The 16,701-nt window shown below is 38.0% G+C and overlaps 2 protein-coding genes across 2 annotated transcripts; one reads left to right on the forward strand and one right to left on the reverse strand.

Annotated features, from left to right (window-relative positions):
- Positions 1–1,806: 1,806 nt before the first annotated feature.
- Positions 1,807–6,708, forward strand: rrh (retinal pigment epithelium-derived rhodopsin homolog). The gene is made up of 7 exons (XM_053620912.1): positions 1,807–2,013; positions 2,414–2,604; positions 3,683–3,782; positions 3,884–4,037; positions 5,822–5,990; positions 6,075–6,253; positions 6,356–6,708. Exons 1-7 carry the CDS (start codon positions 1,905–1,907, stop codon positions 6,459–6,461), a joined length of 1,008 nt encoding a protein of 335 aa, XP_053476887.1. The 5' UTR covers positions 1,807–1,904; the 3' UTR covers positions 6,462–6,708.
- Positions 6,709–6,937: 229 nt separating this feature from the next.
- enpep (glutamyl aminopeptidase) lies at positions 6,938–16,701 on the reverse strand. The gene is made up of 20 exons (XM_053620913.1): positions 15,681–16,701; positions 14,304–14,445; positions 13,958–14,089; positions 13,727–13,847; positions 13,342–13,496; positions 12,532–12,645; positions 12,165–12,299; positions 11,952–12,017; positions 11,782–11,847; positions 11,504–11,664; positions 11,243–11,325; positions 10,977–11,113; positions 10,814–10,869; positions 10,096–10,246; positions 8,834–8,907; positions 8,598–8,702; positions 8,333–8,506; positions 7,980–8,120; positions 7,723–7,804; positions 6,938–7,454 (listed from the first exon to the last, which is right to left on the reverse strand). The coding sequence occupies exons 1-20, from the start codon at positions 16,310–16,312 to the stop codon at positions 7,308–7,310; spliced, it is 2,874 nt and encodes a 957-aa protein (XP_053476888.1). The 5' UTR covers positions 16,313–16,701; the 3' UTR covers positions 6,938–7,307.

The raw sequence follows: 16,701 nt of genomic DNA on the forward strand, positions 1-16,701 counted from the left end.
TTGCAAATTTATTAAAAATCAAAAAAAGCACATGTACATTAGTATTCACAGCCTTTGCCATGACACTCAAAATTGAGCTCAGGTGCATCCTGTTTCCACTGATCATCCTTGAGATGTTTCTTCAACGATTGGAGTCCACCTGTGGTAAATTCAGTTGATTGGACATGATTTGGAAAGGCACACACCTGTCTATATAAGGTCCCACAGTTAACAATGCATGTCAGAGCACAAACCAAGCCATGAAGTCCAAGGAATTGTCTGTAAACCTCCGAGACAGGATTGTATCCAGGCACAGATCTGGGGAAGGGTACAGAAACATTTCTGCAGCATTGAAGGTCCCAATGAGCACAGTGGCCTCCATCATCCGTAAATCTAAGAAGTTTGGAACCACCAGGACTCTTCCTAGAGCTGGCCGCCCAGCCAAACTGAGCGATCGGGGGAGAAGGGCCTTATTCAGGGAGGTGACCAAAAACCTGATGGTCACTCTGACAGAGCTCCAGCATGTCTCTGTGGAGAGAGGAGAACCTTCCAGAAGAACAACCATCTCTGCAGCACTCCACCAATCAAGCCTGTATGGAAGAGTGGCCAGACGGAAGCCACTCATCAGTGGCTTCATGACAGCCCCCCTGGAGTTTGCCAAAAGGCACCTGAAGGACTCTCAGACCAAGACCAAGACAAAGATTGAACTCTTTGGCCTGAAAGGCAAGCATCATGTCTGGAGGAAACCAGGCACCAGTCATCACCTGGCCAATACCATCCCTACAGTGAAGCATGGTGGTGGCAGCATCATGTTGTAGGGATCTTTTTCAGCAACAGGAACTGGGAGACTGGTCAGGATCGAGGGAAAGATGAATGCAGCAATGTACAGAGACATCCTTGATGAAAACCTGCTCCAGAGCGCTCTGGACCTCAGTCTGGGGCAAAGGTTCATCTTACAACAGGACAACGACCCTAAGCACACAGCCAAGATAACAAAGGAGTCCTTGTGAATGTCCTTGAGTGGCTCAGCCAGAGCCCAGACTTGAAACCGATTGAACATCTCTGGAGAGATCTGAAAATGGCTGTGCACCGACGCCCCCATCCAGCCTGATGGAGCTTGAGAGGTCCTGCAAAGAAGAATGGGAGAAACTGCCCAAAAATAGGTGTGTCAAGCTTGTAGCATCATACTTAAAAAGACTCGAGACTGTAATTGGTGCCAAAGGTGCTTCAACAAAGTATTGAGCAAAGGCTGTGAATACTTATGTACATGTGCTTTATTTTTATTATTATTTTTAATAAATTTGCAAAGATTTCAAACAAACTTCTTTCATGTGGTCATTATGGGGTATTGTTTGTAGAATTTTGAGGAAAATAATGAATTGAATCCATTTTGGAATAAGGCTGTAACATAACAAAATGTGGAAAAAGTGAAGCGCTGTGAATACTTTCCAGATGCACTGTAGGCTGGTGACCAACTTTGTTGGTGTAAGTTGTTCTTTTTCCAGCAGTGATGTTGAGCTTTGGGTTTGTCATGTTGCTTGGCTGCACTGATATTTTCTTGGTTGAGCTGAGAATGTGCTGTTCTGCTGTCTTTTTTAGAAAGCTAGTCTCATGCAAGAATGAAAATCCTTCATGTGAGGATTAGAACAAAAACAATGAGCTTCTCAGTATTTGCAAACCAATAAAGAGCTTAATCCTCATGTCGAATTCACTTCACTTACTCAATCACACAGTCCCCCTGGCAACGTTCAGAGGGCCTAAACCCCCAAACCTCATCTCCAAACCTTTCCCTCTCTCCTCTCTTTTTTCTCCTCACTGCTTGCTGGATATGCTGGAGGACGTTCCATTCATCTATGTGAACTAGGCTGGACAGTAACGACGTCTGACTAGTGCTTTTGGTGTGGGAGTGAGTGTATTTTTGAGACATGGAAGCTGAAATCCTGAATTCCTCAAATGAAGCCGTCAGCTTTGGTGGACAAAGTGCCTTCTCACAACTGGAACACAACATTGTTGCTGGATACCTCATTGTTGCATGTAAAGAGTATTCGTGTATCTGTGTGTCTGTATGGATGTGACAGTGTGTTGTAAAATATAACATAGATCTATGGTTACATGTCTATACTATTTTGTAGTGCTTATGTTAGAGAAATAGCACAGAGCTTATTGCTGGATACAGAACGTAGAGCAATCAATTCATAATAGATTTGGATATTATGTGGCTGAGGGGTTTTAATAGATATTTATAATAAATACCTGGTGTCTTGTTCCCAAACTTGTATAGTGTAGCTGTATAGTGGCCAAACCTAACCAGCAGGAGTGCTCAGTGAGCCATTAAACTAAATTCATAATGTTATAAAATGTGCTTGTATTTCTTTCTTTCTTTCTTTCTTTCTATCTTTCTTTCTTTCTTTCTTTCTTTTTTTTCCATGTGCAGGTGTGATCAGTTTGTCCAGTAACCTTGTGGTGCTGATTATGTTTGTAAAGTTTAAAGAACTGCGTAATGCCACTAATGCCATCATCATTAATCTGGCTTTCACTGATGTTGGAGTAGCAGGTATTGGTTACCCCATGTCTGCTGCTTCTGATCTGCATGGCAGCTGGAAATTCGGGTACACTGGTTGCCAGGTTTGTTGCGATATTTATTTACTGATGACATATATGGTGAAATCAAAGAACTGATAGTTATTATACAATTGAAGATTTATAGACCCCAAATTATTATCTTTTTATTATTATTTGCCACCCTTGTTTGTGTGCAGAGTTGGATGGTGTGTGTGTGTACAGAACATGGAATAGCATGTGATGCTAATCTGAGAAATTAGCTTGTTCTTTAATAGGGGGGCCTGCTGCCTAAGAATGCTCATAATATGCTACATTATCATTAGGGGTGTACGGATGCATTGTGTCATTTGCATTGTAATGCAAAACAATGTGATGATTGGATTGTGGAAAGGTACGATTCACATCTTGGATATCAGCATTCTATTAATTATACATCTAACACAGTTACACTTTTTGAACTTTAGAGATCCCAATCTGCGCAACCCATAGAGTTAAAATTTATAGAGAGGACACTGGTGACATGATTTCATTCTTTTGTGGAGAGTCTGTGCAGTTACTGAGAACCATCTGTACTTGTGAAGTGACCGATAGCTCAGAGGTTGCGGAAGCCGGGCATTGAAGTTGACTTTAGAGCTCTATTTCCGGTTAAAATGACATCTGAGGTGCTGCTACAGGAGGTCATTATGTTTCAGTTTATCATTTCACCTGGGCAGAGACTTTAATTATGCAATCAAATTTCTGGAAGAATTTATAAATTGATTTATTTTTAAAGATATGGTGACCCTGTAGTACGTTTTGTTTACAATATTAAACTTCTGTTCATAGCCATTTTTTGATTTATTTACTTTCATATAGACAAAAATACACATTGTTTTACATTGTTTATGAGTCAGAAATAAAAGCAGAGACTTTTCAGTCATAATGTTTAATTAAAATTTTGTTCAAAGTATTCTGAGCATTGAATTGTATAGAATTGAATTGAATCATGAAGCCAGTATCATGAATTTATTTGAATCATTATTGGAGTGTATCTTTACACCTCTCACTATAAGAGTGTGCCTTTTTTTTAGAGATACATTGTTCACTGAGCTAATCTATTCATGAGTGTTGAATATATAATCTATTTATATCTCTCTTGTAGGTCTATGCTGCCTTGAATATATTCTTTGGGATGGCCAGCATTGGGCTGCTTACTGTGGTAGCCATTGATAGATATATAAGCATCTGCAGACCTCATATAGGTATGAACATACTTGTGTTCCAACATCAATTTTATGAATTGTTTATATGGATTTTTTTACACTGACCTGACTGAACTTTTTGCATGTTGGTGTGCTTGTAGGCCAGAAGATGACGGCACACTCATATACACTGTTGATTATGGCTGCATGGCTCAATGCAGTGTTCTGGTCTGCCATGCCAATCGTGGGTTGGGCTGGATATGCTCCTGATCCGACTGGAGCCACATGCACCATCAACTGGAGGAACAATGATGCGTGGGTTCTCCACAAAGAGGCATCAACTCACAACTCATCTCTTCTCTTATAGGCAGTCACTTAGCCAGTCATTTACATATACCAGTGGTTTTAAAATGTCAGCTTTATGTTTTCTCTGCTCAACTCTATTTCATTGCTGTAACATCTCATTACAATCCTAGGAAACATGATACTGAACTATTGTGCTACAACCCCTGGCAAAAGTTATGGAATCACCACACTTCGTGGATGTTCGTCAGGGTTTTTTAACTTCGTAGCCAATAAAGAAAGCACAGATATGACAAAAACAATGTTTGTTTAATAGCTGAACATTCTGGCTTCGTGAAACATACCTCAAACAAGTTAAATGAAATTATTTTAATTAATGGCATTTTTTTTTACAAATCAAGTAGAGGAAAAAAATTATGGAATCACCTTGTAAAACTTCCAAACAAATACCAGCACAAGTTTAAAAATGCAAATTAGTCTACTGTTATAAGAGAGTGCTTACAGACATTAAAATAGTGTGTACAGACCTTAACCTTAGACTTTTTGAAAGGAAACATGGTCCGAACAAGAGAGTTGTCAAATGAAACAATGGAAAATATTCAAACTCATTCAAGAAGGAAATCCAACACGGAGAGTGGCAAAAGATATTGGTCAGTCAGCGGTGTCTAAAATTTGGTGCAGGTATAAACAAAATGGGAAGGTTATAAAAGGAAAACATATGGGTAGACCAAGGAAGATGGTAAAGCATCAGGATAGAAAACTCAAAGCAATATGCCTTGAAAATAGAAAATACACAACAAAACAAATGGAAAACAAACGGGCGGAAACACAAGTCAATGTTTGTGACAAAACTGTAAGAAATCGGCTGAATGAAACTGGATTTACGTATAGAAAAGCCAACAATAACACCTAAACAGAAGACAACAAGGTTACAGTGGGCTAAAGAGAAGCAATCATGGAGTGTGGATGATTGGATGAAAGTGATATTCAGTGATAAATCACAAATCTGCATTGGTCAAGGAGATGATGCTGGAACTTTTGTCTGGTGCCATTCTAATGAAACATATAAAGATGACTGACTGAATAAAACAATCCTGTCAATTTCCAGTCAATGCACAAGTTTCCGTTGAAGTTTTGGACACTTTTCTCATTCCATTGAATGAAATTAGGTTTGTTGATGATGAAGTCATTTGTCAGGATGATAATGCATTTTGCCACAGAGCCAAAAAGCTTTTCTTCAGTAAAGGCTTATCAACTCAATGACAATTTCCAGCAAACAGACCAGATCTCAATCCAATTTAAAATTTATGGTGGAAATTTAAAAATTGGTCCATGACAAGGCTCCATCCTGCAAAGCTGATCTATCAACTGCTATACGAGAAAGTTGGAAGCAGCTTGATGGAGAATATTGTTTTTAATTAGTGAAGTCCATGACTCAAAAAATTAAGCTGTCATAAAAGCCCAAGGAGGAGCAACAAAGTACTAATTGTGATTTGTTGATCATTCCATAATTTTTTCCTCAACACTGAATGATTCCCTGTTTTTTTCCCCTACTTGATCTGGAATTTTTTTTATGTCATTAAATAAAACAATTTATTTTTATATGTTTGAGGTATGTTTCATGAAGAAAAAAAAAAAAAAAAAGCAGAGTGAGCATCCTTTAAGTGTGGTGATGCCATAATTTTTGCCAGGGGTTGTACAATGTGCTCATTTAATATAATTTAAATCCATTTTACATAGGACCTCAGCAATTTTGTGTTTGTGTTAATACATGTTTTTTTCCTATGTCCCCTCAGGTCCTTTATCTCCTATACAATGGCTGTGATTTTTGTTAACTTTATCATACCACTGTCTGTCATGTTCTATTGCTATTACAATGTTTCGGTCACCATGAAGAGGTACAAAGCAAGCAACTGCCTGGACAGAATTAACATTGATTGGTCAGACCAGATAGATGTGACTAAGGCAAGTATTTTTCATATTACAATGTAATTAATGTGTGTTCATTCTGTTGTTGGTGTTAGCTTGATATTTAACTGTGTTTTACAGATGTCTATCGTGATGATTGTGATGTTCTTGGTGGCCTGGTCTCCATACTCTATTGTGTGTCTTTGGGCATCATTTAGTGATCCTAGAAAGATTCCTGCACCAATGGCCATCATCGCCCCACTCTTTGCAAAGTCCTCCACATTCTACAATCCCTGCATCTATGTTATCGCCAACAGGAAGTAATGTCATTCTAATTTGCTCAGATGGTTTGGAACATGAATTCTTGCAAAAGAAATGATTGTGATCAGGTCATGCCAACATTTACATTTTGTTTGCTTAAGGTTCAGAAGAGCCATCATGGGTATGTTGCGATGCCAGACCCGACGACATGTCACCATCAACAACCAAGTTCCTATGACGATCTCACAATTGCCTCTTAACCAGTGACCTACGATAATATTTACAGAGCCCATCATGTCCTCTACTCAGCGCTGGCTGCTGATATTTCCTTGCATTGTTATAGCACCATAGGATCTGATGTAGATTGTTTGCTACTAGACGTACTGTAAGTTAAACATTGCCATTTTTTAAAAAAACTGAGTTTCAGGGTGGAAATTAATTTTGCCTTATCACTATAGAAATGTCTTGACACAAAAGAAATAAAATTATTTGTAGGTTGTGATCATATGAATGACCCCATTAACCCCTGTTTATTTATATATATATATATATATATATATATATATATATATATATATATATATATATATATATATATATGTGTGTGTATATATATATATATATATATATATATATATAGATAGATGTGTGTGTGTGTGTGTGTGTGTGTGTGTGTGTGTGTGTGCGCGTGTGTGTATATGTATGTGTGTGTGTATATATATATATATATATATATATATATATATATATATATATATATAATGATTGCATTAATAGAATGACGATGACAGTTGTAATAATAACATATAATCATATAACACCAACCTGTGCACTTAAATACAAAGAAACATATGTACAGTCAATTTTTCTAAAACAAGGAGTCAGGTCGGAGTGATTAATATTGAATCTAGAACAAAACACAGCTGTATTTTTATCATTAGAGCCTTCTGTTCTCTTATGCACTGATTAATTATGTCTGTGGGGTTGTGAGTTCAGTCTTTTCAGTTTTTCTCAGTCTTCCCATTTTAAGGGTAGTTTCTATGGAAAAAAAGAAAATTCTAAGGAGGATGGGGGAGTGTTTTGATTAAGTGTGTGCTTAAGTGTGTGATATTTTTAAGACACATTCTGGTCCAGCCAGGACTGGATCTCGTCTCGGTTGCGCTTCACCCACTCAATATTGCTCTTTACTCTCTCCAAAGCCTGCTTTCTGGGTGTCTCTCCTGCTCCAGCATTTGGGTGTAGGGCAAAAAAGTGTTCCATCTGAAAACAGAATGAATAAATAAATAAATAAATAGTGGGTGCATTTATTAGTAGAAATCACCAGGACATCTGCAGATCTAGCAAAGCTAAGGTGTACAAAAAAAAAAGAGACAGTCACTTGTCACTCACTTTTATTTTTCCACATACTACTCAATTTATGTTACAAAGTAAATTTAGACAATAACTTGTGTACTTTAAAACAATATATTGTTTCACATATCCACCTGATTGTGATTGTGACTATACACATATAATGTGTATGTGTTACCTTCCACAGCTGCAGCTCTGTGTTGTATGACGTACTGATTCTGTTAAGCAGACGTCCCAGGTTCCTGTCTGTAATTGTGTATCTAAATCAGATAGCAAGACACAGATAAAGGCCAGCTGATAACATGACAGAAAATATATCTACTTTTGTTTAATGTAACAGAACACATATGATTTACAAGGTGTGTCAACAACTTATTAGCTGTTATTTTGATTTAAATTCAAACCTTTCTGACTGTCTTCTTCGGATACACTCACCTTTTCACTAGGTAATCCCAGTTAAGAGTCACCCAGTCCCAAGCCATGCTCTCACCATACTTGCTTAGGGACACATATCGCACTAGGGTGAACAAGTCTTGACTCCTCACAATGGTCTCATTCTTAGATGCCTCAAGCAGCCTGTCATAAAAAAAATTGTAGGTCTCTGTAGATCATTTGTCAAGGCTACAGTTTCCTTTACAGGAAGTCATAGATTAGAAATGCAACGTCAGTGAAAATTATTTTTTATAATTATTACTAGAACGTTCATAGAACTTAATAGAATGTTGCCCTCAGTAATTTTATTTTTTGTAACTCTTCATAATGCCCCCTTGTGAAATTGAATGTTTTACCTGTTGAGGAGTGAAACATTTTCTACAGAAGCCAGGCCATAGAGCAGCTTGTCTTTTTCTTGAGCGAGTGTGGCACTCAGGTACCTCTCAAACATAATCTCCCAGCTTGCCTCTGTTCCTGAATTCTTCATCCCGTATCGGTACACAAGTAGCCTGAGATTCACCGGTACACTGCTGCACTCACAGTGATAAGAAAATCCTGTTCACATTACTTATTTAGCAACTTGTAGAGTTGATTATATTTTTGTATCATCATTGACTGTACCTGATAGTTCCATTAATCCACTTTTCAAAAATGACAGAAGCCTCAGAGAGAACCTCTGTATCGCCCATCTGGCAGGCAATGCTGAGAACCGTCTCCCTCAAAAGCCTACGCAAGACAAATAAACCACAATCAGAATATATTTGCTATACAGGTAGAGTTCGTACGCATAGAATATTTGTACATATCTGTCTGTTGAGTTTCGTTTCCTTTTTTTGGGCCTGCCAAGTAACACACACCGTTCAGTTTGGTTGCCCACATCATCCCAGCCCAGCTCTCTAGAGATCTTCTGTACATGGTGACGAAAAAGTTTCTAACCATGGATAAGTGAAAAATTTAATTAGAACAATACTTACACTGTGGTAATGTTCTTAAGAATCATGAATGTTCAGTCCCCACCAAAAGTATTGGAATGGCAAGGCCCATTATTTATAACAAAAGACATTTGAGTTTGAGCTAATAATAATAAAAAGATGATAGATCAGAATTTCCACTTTCATTTCCTGATATTTACATTTAAATGCGTTAAATAACTTTAGAACATGGCACCTTTTGTTTGAACCCACCCATTTTTCAAGTAATCAAAAATACTGGAACAAGTGACTGACAGGTGTTTCTTGTTACTCAGGCGTGCACTGTTACACTGATTTTAAACAATTGATAGCTTTGAATGTGTACTCTTGGTTTTGAGTTATGAGTTTCACCTGTGAAGACCGCATTTGTTATTAAAAATGATAAACCAACATGAAGACCAGAAACATTGTAAGAGCTGTGAAGAAAAATACAAAAACAACAGTCAGTGACATCACGAATAACCTCCACAGGGCAGGGGTGAAGCTATCACAACCCACCATTCAGAGAAGTCTTTAAAAGCAGAAATATAGAGGCTATATAGTCTGCCAATTTGCAGAGAAATACATCCAATCTAATTGGGAGGAACTTCGTCATGCAGACAATAAACACACTGCCAACACAACATAAGGACAATCAGGGTGAAAAAGTGAAAGGTTTTAGACTGGCCAAGTCATTCACCACCAGACCTTAACCCAGTTGACCATGCATTTCACCAGAGGAGACCGACAGGAAACCTCCAAAACAAACAACAACTGGAAGAAGCTGTGGTACAAGTCTGGAAATGGCAATAGTTTGGTGATGTTGCCAGCTTCATTGCTAGCAAGGAATATGCAAATATTAAGTAATATTGTTAAGTTACTTTACTTTAACAATATCTGTTACAATACTGTTGCTCACCTAACCTTTGCTCTGCCTCCAAAGGTTCCATGTTTTAAGTTGTTTAACAAATCTAGATGTAAATATCAGGAAATAAAAGATGAATTTCTGATCTATCATATCATATTCATCTTCTGATCTCAAACCCAAATGTCTTCAGTGTATAGCAAAAACAAAACAATTGACCTTGCCATTCCAATACCTTCTGAGGGGACTGTATATATTTTCACTTTAACAAAAAGGCATTGTGGTCTCAGCCCAAGAGGCTCACCTGAAATTGGGAATAGAGTGTAGAGTCACTTGCCAACATGTCCCTCACATAGGCTATTGATGCGGAAACCCGGTCCCATACAATATACTCTGTCTCATTGGCCAGGTACTTGAGTAAGTCAAAAGTGTTTTTATAATTAACTATGTCTGCCCTGTGGAAATACATTGTTAAAAGAAATTTAAAACTATGCTTTTAAACATTCAAGTATGCAAAAACAATAAAATCAAGTATACAATCCATAGAAATATGGAAGGATGGGTCAAATTTGTAGAGATTTTCATTATAGACATGTAGACAATCATTTAGACATGATTAGTAAGGCTAGTATCAATAGCATATCAGGTATAATCAGCTCCCTATCTTCTTTAAGTGTGTGTGTGTGGATGTGGGTGTGACAATATTATGCACATTTACAGCATTTAACATATGCCCTTATCCAGAACAACTAACAGATTATTATTATTATTATTATTATTAGTAGTAGTAGTAGTAGTAGTAGTAGTAGTAGTATCAATGTATTGATTAACTCTAATAGTGTAATTGTCAAGCTATTGATAGGTATAAGATTTTAGCCCTCCCAACTAGTATCTAGTTTGCTTGCAGCTTTCTCATTTGTAAGTCGCTTTGGATAAAAGCATCTGCTAAGTGAATAAATGTAAATGTAAATGTAGTATCACCACCACCCACCACTGGCCCTGTTTTTGATTAATAAATATACCTTGCTAAAGCAAATACATCATCAATATAACCACTTCTGTCTGCTGCACTCAAGACCTGCAATAAAGCCATAAAAAACAAGCAATGGCAATTTAGAAACCTTTATGGGTGCACATTATCACAGCAATAAGCATTAAATGAGGTATAAACACAGGAAGTAGTACCAGGTGGTCTGTTAGCAGCTGCTGACTGATGTCAACCCATATGTCATCAGGATGATTGACACGGTAAAAGCCCATGTGGTCGCTGTTAACTTTGATGAGTCCATCAGTAGCAAGGGAGTAGTTATTAATAATTACCTCTGGAATAAAAATTACATCAGAGCTATTTTTCTAAAAGGTGCTTAATCTCCAGTTAAGAGATTTAGGAATTTAGATAATGATATTAATGAAATTAATTTGATCCAGTAAGCATGATTCCATACTAGTACCTGTTAGCCCTTTATCAAACAGAATGATCCCACCATTGCTGGTGTTGAGTGAATTCCACTGCACAGGAATAGTCCATTTGTAACTGTGAGAGGGATTCATCATGAATAATCTCAAAGGAGAGACATTGCTCTGAACTGAAGGCATGGGGTAGCACTCAAATAATGTAGATTGAGGAGATTTTGACAAAGTAATGTATGCCTTATTTGGTAAATGTAGAGGACCAGAGATAATGAAAGACATAATGATGTAAACAGACTCACCCCATGGGAGAGCTGGGCTGAGTTGGGTCTGCATTAGGATCCAGGAGGAACCTCTTTTGGGTGAGTTTAGCCTCTGTATTTATATCATTAAGACTCAGCACTGGGTAACCCATCTGTTTGGTCCACGTATCCATGATTTCTGCTACTGGCAACCCACTTACCTAATATGATCCATATTCATGCTATTAGAAAGACACTGGCGTTTATTGTAAAAATGTAGAATTTGCTCCAAACAAACCAATATTTTGTTTTTAAATTCTCTTCAATAAAGTGACTACCTCAGACTGGGCTTTCCAAAAATCTGATGTCTTGGCATTCTGAAAAGGGAAGTCTTTCAAATATTTCTGTTGAAAGTAATAGGGTCAGAGTTGGATGGTTGATACATTGATGATACACAGATAGACATAATAGAAATGACTAAATAAATCTAAACATTTTTAAAGCTTACCCGACAGCCATCTCTAAATTTGTCTCGACCCATCCAGCCCTCCAACATTCTTAAAATAGACGCTCCCTAAAAATTAGAGGTACCAGGTTAACATCTGGACATTTTGAATTTTTTTACTCATGTATTCAATATAATAACAAAACAAAAAAAAGCCCACAAAGCCATGAAATGGCTTTAACCAATAACTGCTGTGAGGACATGATGTAAGCACACCTTGCTGTATGAGATGGCATCAAACACAGAAGTGATTTCTGAAGGGGTGGACACGTCAACAATGATGGGGTGAGAAGTGAGGAGCGCGTCATCAACCAACACAGGAAATACATCATCAATGAGCATGATGTCACGCTGGTCAGAGAAAAACATTTTCAAAGCAATTTTTAACAGGTTTATCAAATACTTATATCAGATATCTATGACACTTGTTTACATTATGGTGCTGGTGCTCTTGCCTGTGTGATTCTGGGGTTAACAGCTTAGCAAATCTGTCTTGTGGTTTTAATCAATATTTACCAAAACTTAGTAAAGTTATGTTTAACAATAAAGTTTAGTTGTGCGTATTGTTAATGTTCTGACTCACCATTCCCCAACTGGGCTCAGCCTGCTCCACGCCAACATACTCAAAAAAACTGGCAAATCCCTCATTCAGCCACAAGTCATCCCACCAGTCCATCGTGACAATATTGCCAAACCACTGCAGGTACAGTGCAAGCAATCATATAGTAATCATGAGCAATAACATTTATCAAAAAACAACACAGCGTATCATATACCCCGTTTGATTTTGCCATTAAAGGGGTTGGAAACACTGACGAAAGAGATAAAATCTGAGGCTTTGTATGTTGGAAATGACTTGGGTTTCATCCAAGTGCATGAATGCCAGATATCTCTGAAAATAAGATTGTTTTATGGATGTGGATTATGTCCAACAACCTTGAACCTGTAGATGAAATATGCTTATCAGTGTTCTGGTGTAATTCAAAGGTCATAATCAGAGGTGGATGTGCTCATCAAAGGAGAAAAATGTGACTTTTATCATAAAACAGTTTGATAAGTAACTGTGTTAGTTATCTTTATGTGGGTAATCTCTGCTTTGCTTATTACTGTAAATGAAATGCGTATATGAAGAACTGCAGTATATTATGTAAAAATATGACACAATAACAGGATTGTAATCATTCCTGTGGCATATAGCAAATTCTGACAATTGATTCAGGTAGCAACATGCTAGTTACAAATTACAGTGTCAGAGGAGTATGAAAAGTCCTTGGCTCTTATGAATCCTATTCTGAGCCATATTTAGAAATGACTATAAAACTGTGACAAGCATTCAACACTGCCTTCTAAAGCATTCTTTTAAAGGTTGTTATAGGATACTTGAGTCATTAACCTGGTGCACAAGTTCATGAGCGATGACACTGGCCACACGCTGCTTATTATAAGAGGAAGATTCCTTCTCATCATACAGCAGGTTGCTCTCTCTGTAGGTGATCAAGCCCCAGTTCTCCATTGCTCCTGTCCCAAAGTCTGGGATTGCTATCTTGTCTGCAATAGGAAACTGCACTGGTTTCTTTTGTAGCAGTCATTGCATGTCATAAAGAGGACTTTTTAAAAACATTATAAAAACATTAAAAACATTTTTAAAAATTTCAATATACTTAATATGATGTACACAAAGAAAGTGAGTCATATGTAGTTAACCTGAAGGAAACATGCTAAGTATACTGTATATACTGTATAATAAATCTGTGTGTAAATCTATTAAATATATTTACCAAGCTTTTGAATGGAGTATTCCATATCAAAGTATTCTTCAAAGTAGTCAAAGATGGTCTTAGTGACATCTGCAGCATATACAGCAGTGTGGATCTGTGAAGGCTGGGCGTAGATCTTAAGCTGAAGGGTAAGAGAAGAGACTAAACAGGACCTTCGTAAAAGTGCCACTCTTGTCTTTGATAGAAACATAAACAGTGAAAACACTGATGATTGGAGAAGAGTGTACTTACAGTAACGTTGTTTTTAGAAGTCCGTTCCACAGAAATGAACCGGTGCACTGCAAAACACACCAAGTAGGTGCTCATCTTAACTGATGTGTTAAAAGTCGTTTTTTTCTTTTGGTTAGGAAGCGTCTCTATATTCTGTTAAAGAAACATATAAAAGTAAAGGTCAGTTAATTTGTCAGTCAGGCTTCTGGAATAGTAGAAGGTAAGGGAAAGTGAATGGGCTAAGATATACATACACACACATACACAAACATACACAAACATACACACACATTTACAGCACAGTATAGAAAAAGTCTAAAAATCTGCATTTCTACAAATTGTGTGTGTTTGAGCATGTGCAGCATACCTCCACTGGCATGTTGGACAACGCTTCATAAGCTTGGTCATGGGTGATGGAGATTTTGAATGTGGCTTTTTTGTTAGGCTCGTCAAAACAGGGGAAAGATTTACGAGCATCGGTGGGTTCGTGGTCTGTGGCTGCAATTTTTCTGTAAGAGAGCATCAGGGACTTGTAAAACCCAACACTTTGTTGACATTTTCTTCTACAGTTCAAGTGGAGAACACTCCATCACAACGACACTTTCATATTAAAGTCTTAATGAAGATGAATTAAGATTTGACTCATTTGGTTCTAAAGTGCAGCAGAATTCATTTTGGTGATTTTAGACAGATTCTGTGTATTAGACACAAAATAATACTCAAGGATATAGTGTTGTGTAGTGCTATATAGTAGTTTCACAAGTCATGCACTACCACCAAGTTTTAAATCTACTGACCCAACCAAGTGGGGAAACAATGCAACAATAGGTAAGTGTAATTCAGTACAATATAAATTGGCTAAGGGCATTCTATTAACAATCCCTGTTTTATGCCTTAACACTTTATGCAGCAAAATGGCACCCCATATGACAGTTTTGTATGCAAATTATTGATTATTATAATTTTACACCCCACAATTAATACAAGATCAAACAGTGTAGTGTAAATATGTGGATTTCTGCTCTGGTTACTACATTTGCCTGTGCTGTGAAATTTGTGAAATTTCCCACCAATTCTCAAATAGGATAATAAAGAGCTACTGTTGCACAAGGCTACAGTCCAGCCCCAAGAAACACTTTATAATCATTTGCCTTCAGATTCTCTTTAGATTTTGCATACTTCACACATGCTTAATGCTACTTGTGGTCAAATAAAACTTCACCTCGGCCATTTCCACTATATGACCAAGAACACTATTGTGGAACAATCCACTGGGATCCTTTACTGTCTGCAGTGCTCCCCCTGGAAGCTATAACTCATTCTGCTGTCTTTCATGTTTGGCCTTTTCTGTGATCTGTGCTCTGATCTTTGCTCTTACACACTAATGGTCTTGTAAGGAATGTGAAAGCTGTCCCTAAGCAGCTGCGCAGACGTCTGTTTCCACTCCAGAAAAAAAAGTCAGATATACTGTTAGATAAGACTATATGATGAAAACAATTTTAGGAGTAAAAATTTAAGATATATCCAATTCTGGTACAAACTGTAAGGGAGGATGATGACTAGAGATTATTTTTCATTGAATCACTGAGATAAAGCACAGTGATGACATTTTTGCACTATTAGATTTCCCCTCACACCATGAAATACCAGCTGTGTCGACATAATTGTTTGGTGGAAGCAATGCATTTTAATACAGTGTCATCCTACATTCCCACAGCAGAGATGAAAAAGAAAGAGCACTGACTTGATTTCTCCACCCTCAACGTAGGTTGTCTTGTAGAAGCCGACGAGAGAGCCGTTCAGCCAGCCCTGGAACTGCAGAGTGAGGATGTAGTACTCATCTGTGCCAGTGGCTCTAAGCTCCTCTGTGGCCTCCACGACTACATACTCCTGTGCAGTGTACTCAAAGCACCCCTTCAGCCCAATGGAGGTGGTACCAGTTGAGCCCTTGAGCTGCAGAGTGGGCATGTTTGATACAAATGTCTCTCGAATGTGTAGCCATAGATGCATACTGGCCTTAGTCAGATGCAGATGAATGTCCACGCTGCCAGTATAAACATCTGTATCTAGGTTGGGGTCCAGGTGCAGGTCGTAGTGTATTGGTTTGATGTAGTCAGGCAGCCGAAAATTGGTCCAGCCACCGCTGGTATTGTTGGAGGGTTTGCAGGGGCCCCTGTTGGTCACCGGGCTGCTTGTGGTTGTGGGTGTTGTTGGTGTTGGCTTGGTCTCATCAACAGTGGAGGAGGTCTTCTGGCTCAGGCCCACCCCAAGACCCACTGCGATGCCTGTTACTATTATAGCCAAGCATATGAGAGCAACATGCTTCCCTTGAATGCAGTAGCGTTTCTGATTTGTCTCCAGATCAAACCGTTCCATGGTGAGCAGTAGGAAACTTTTACTCACCTCAACTCAAAGACTCCCTCTGTTATATAGTCACACACTCCACAGATATCCACACTTACTTCCTTATCCCTCCCAAAAGAGAAAGCAGCTGCAACTGGGTATCTCAGAGTTTTCCAGCTGTGTAAAGCATACACTCACACTCATTCATCAAAATCTGTCTACAGAATGTGCATATAAATGCAGGACATGTAGATACAAGACAGAGATTATAAAAACAGCAGGTTTTCCCAAAGACGATAATTTAAATGTTTGTAAGACCACAAGCACTCGCTTTGGTCCAAATGTCCAAATAAGGGGATTCACTGACTGATGTTAACCTCTGAACAGTCTGATAGCAATGACATACACAGCTAGATGTCCTG

This window comes from Ictalurus furcatus, chromosome 3 (assembly GCF_023375685.1).
Source record: "Ictalurus furcatus strain D&B chromosome 3, Billie_1.0, whole genome shotgun sequence".
Taxonomy (NCBI): Eukaryota; Metazoa; Chordata; class Actinopteri; order Siluriformes; family Ictaluridae; genus Ictalurus; species Ictalurus furcatus.

What these genes read in the sequence shown, in the direction of transcription:
- enpep (XM_053620913.1), bottom strand. Translation starts at nt 16,312, where the DNA reads ATGGAACGGTTTGATCTGGAGACAAATCAGAAACGCTACTGCATTCAA. An exon ending in GTTGAGGGTGGAGAAATCAA is followed by an intron (nt 14,446 to 15,680) that starts GTCAGTGCTCTT and finishes GCTCTCTTACAG; the next exon opens with AAAAATTGCAGCCACAGACC. An exon ending in CTTCTAAAAACAACGTTACT is followed by an intron (nt 13,848 to 13,957) that starts GTAAGTACACTC and finishes CTTACCCTTCAG; the next exon opens with CTTAAGATCTACGCCCAGCC.
- rrh (XM_053620912.1), top strand. Translation starts at nt 1,905, where the DNA reads ATGGAAGCTGAAATCCTGAATTCCTCAAATGAAGCCGTCAGCTTTGGT. An exon ending in AACTGGAGGAACAATGATGC is followed by an intron (nt 4,038 to 5,821) that starts GTGGGTTCTCCA and finishes ATGTCCCCTCAG; the next exon opens with GTCCTTTATCTCCTATACAA. An exon ending in ACCAGATAGATGTGACTAAG is followed by an intron (nt 5,991 to 6,074) that starts GCAAGTATTTTT and finishes TGTGTTTTACAG; the next exon opens with ATGTCTATCGTGATGATTGT.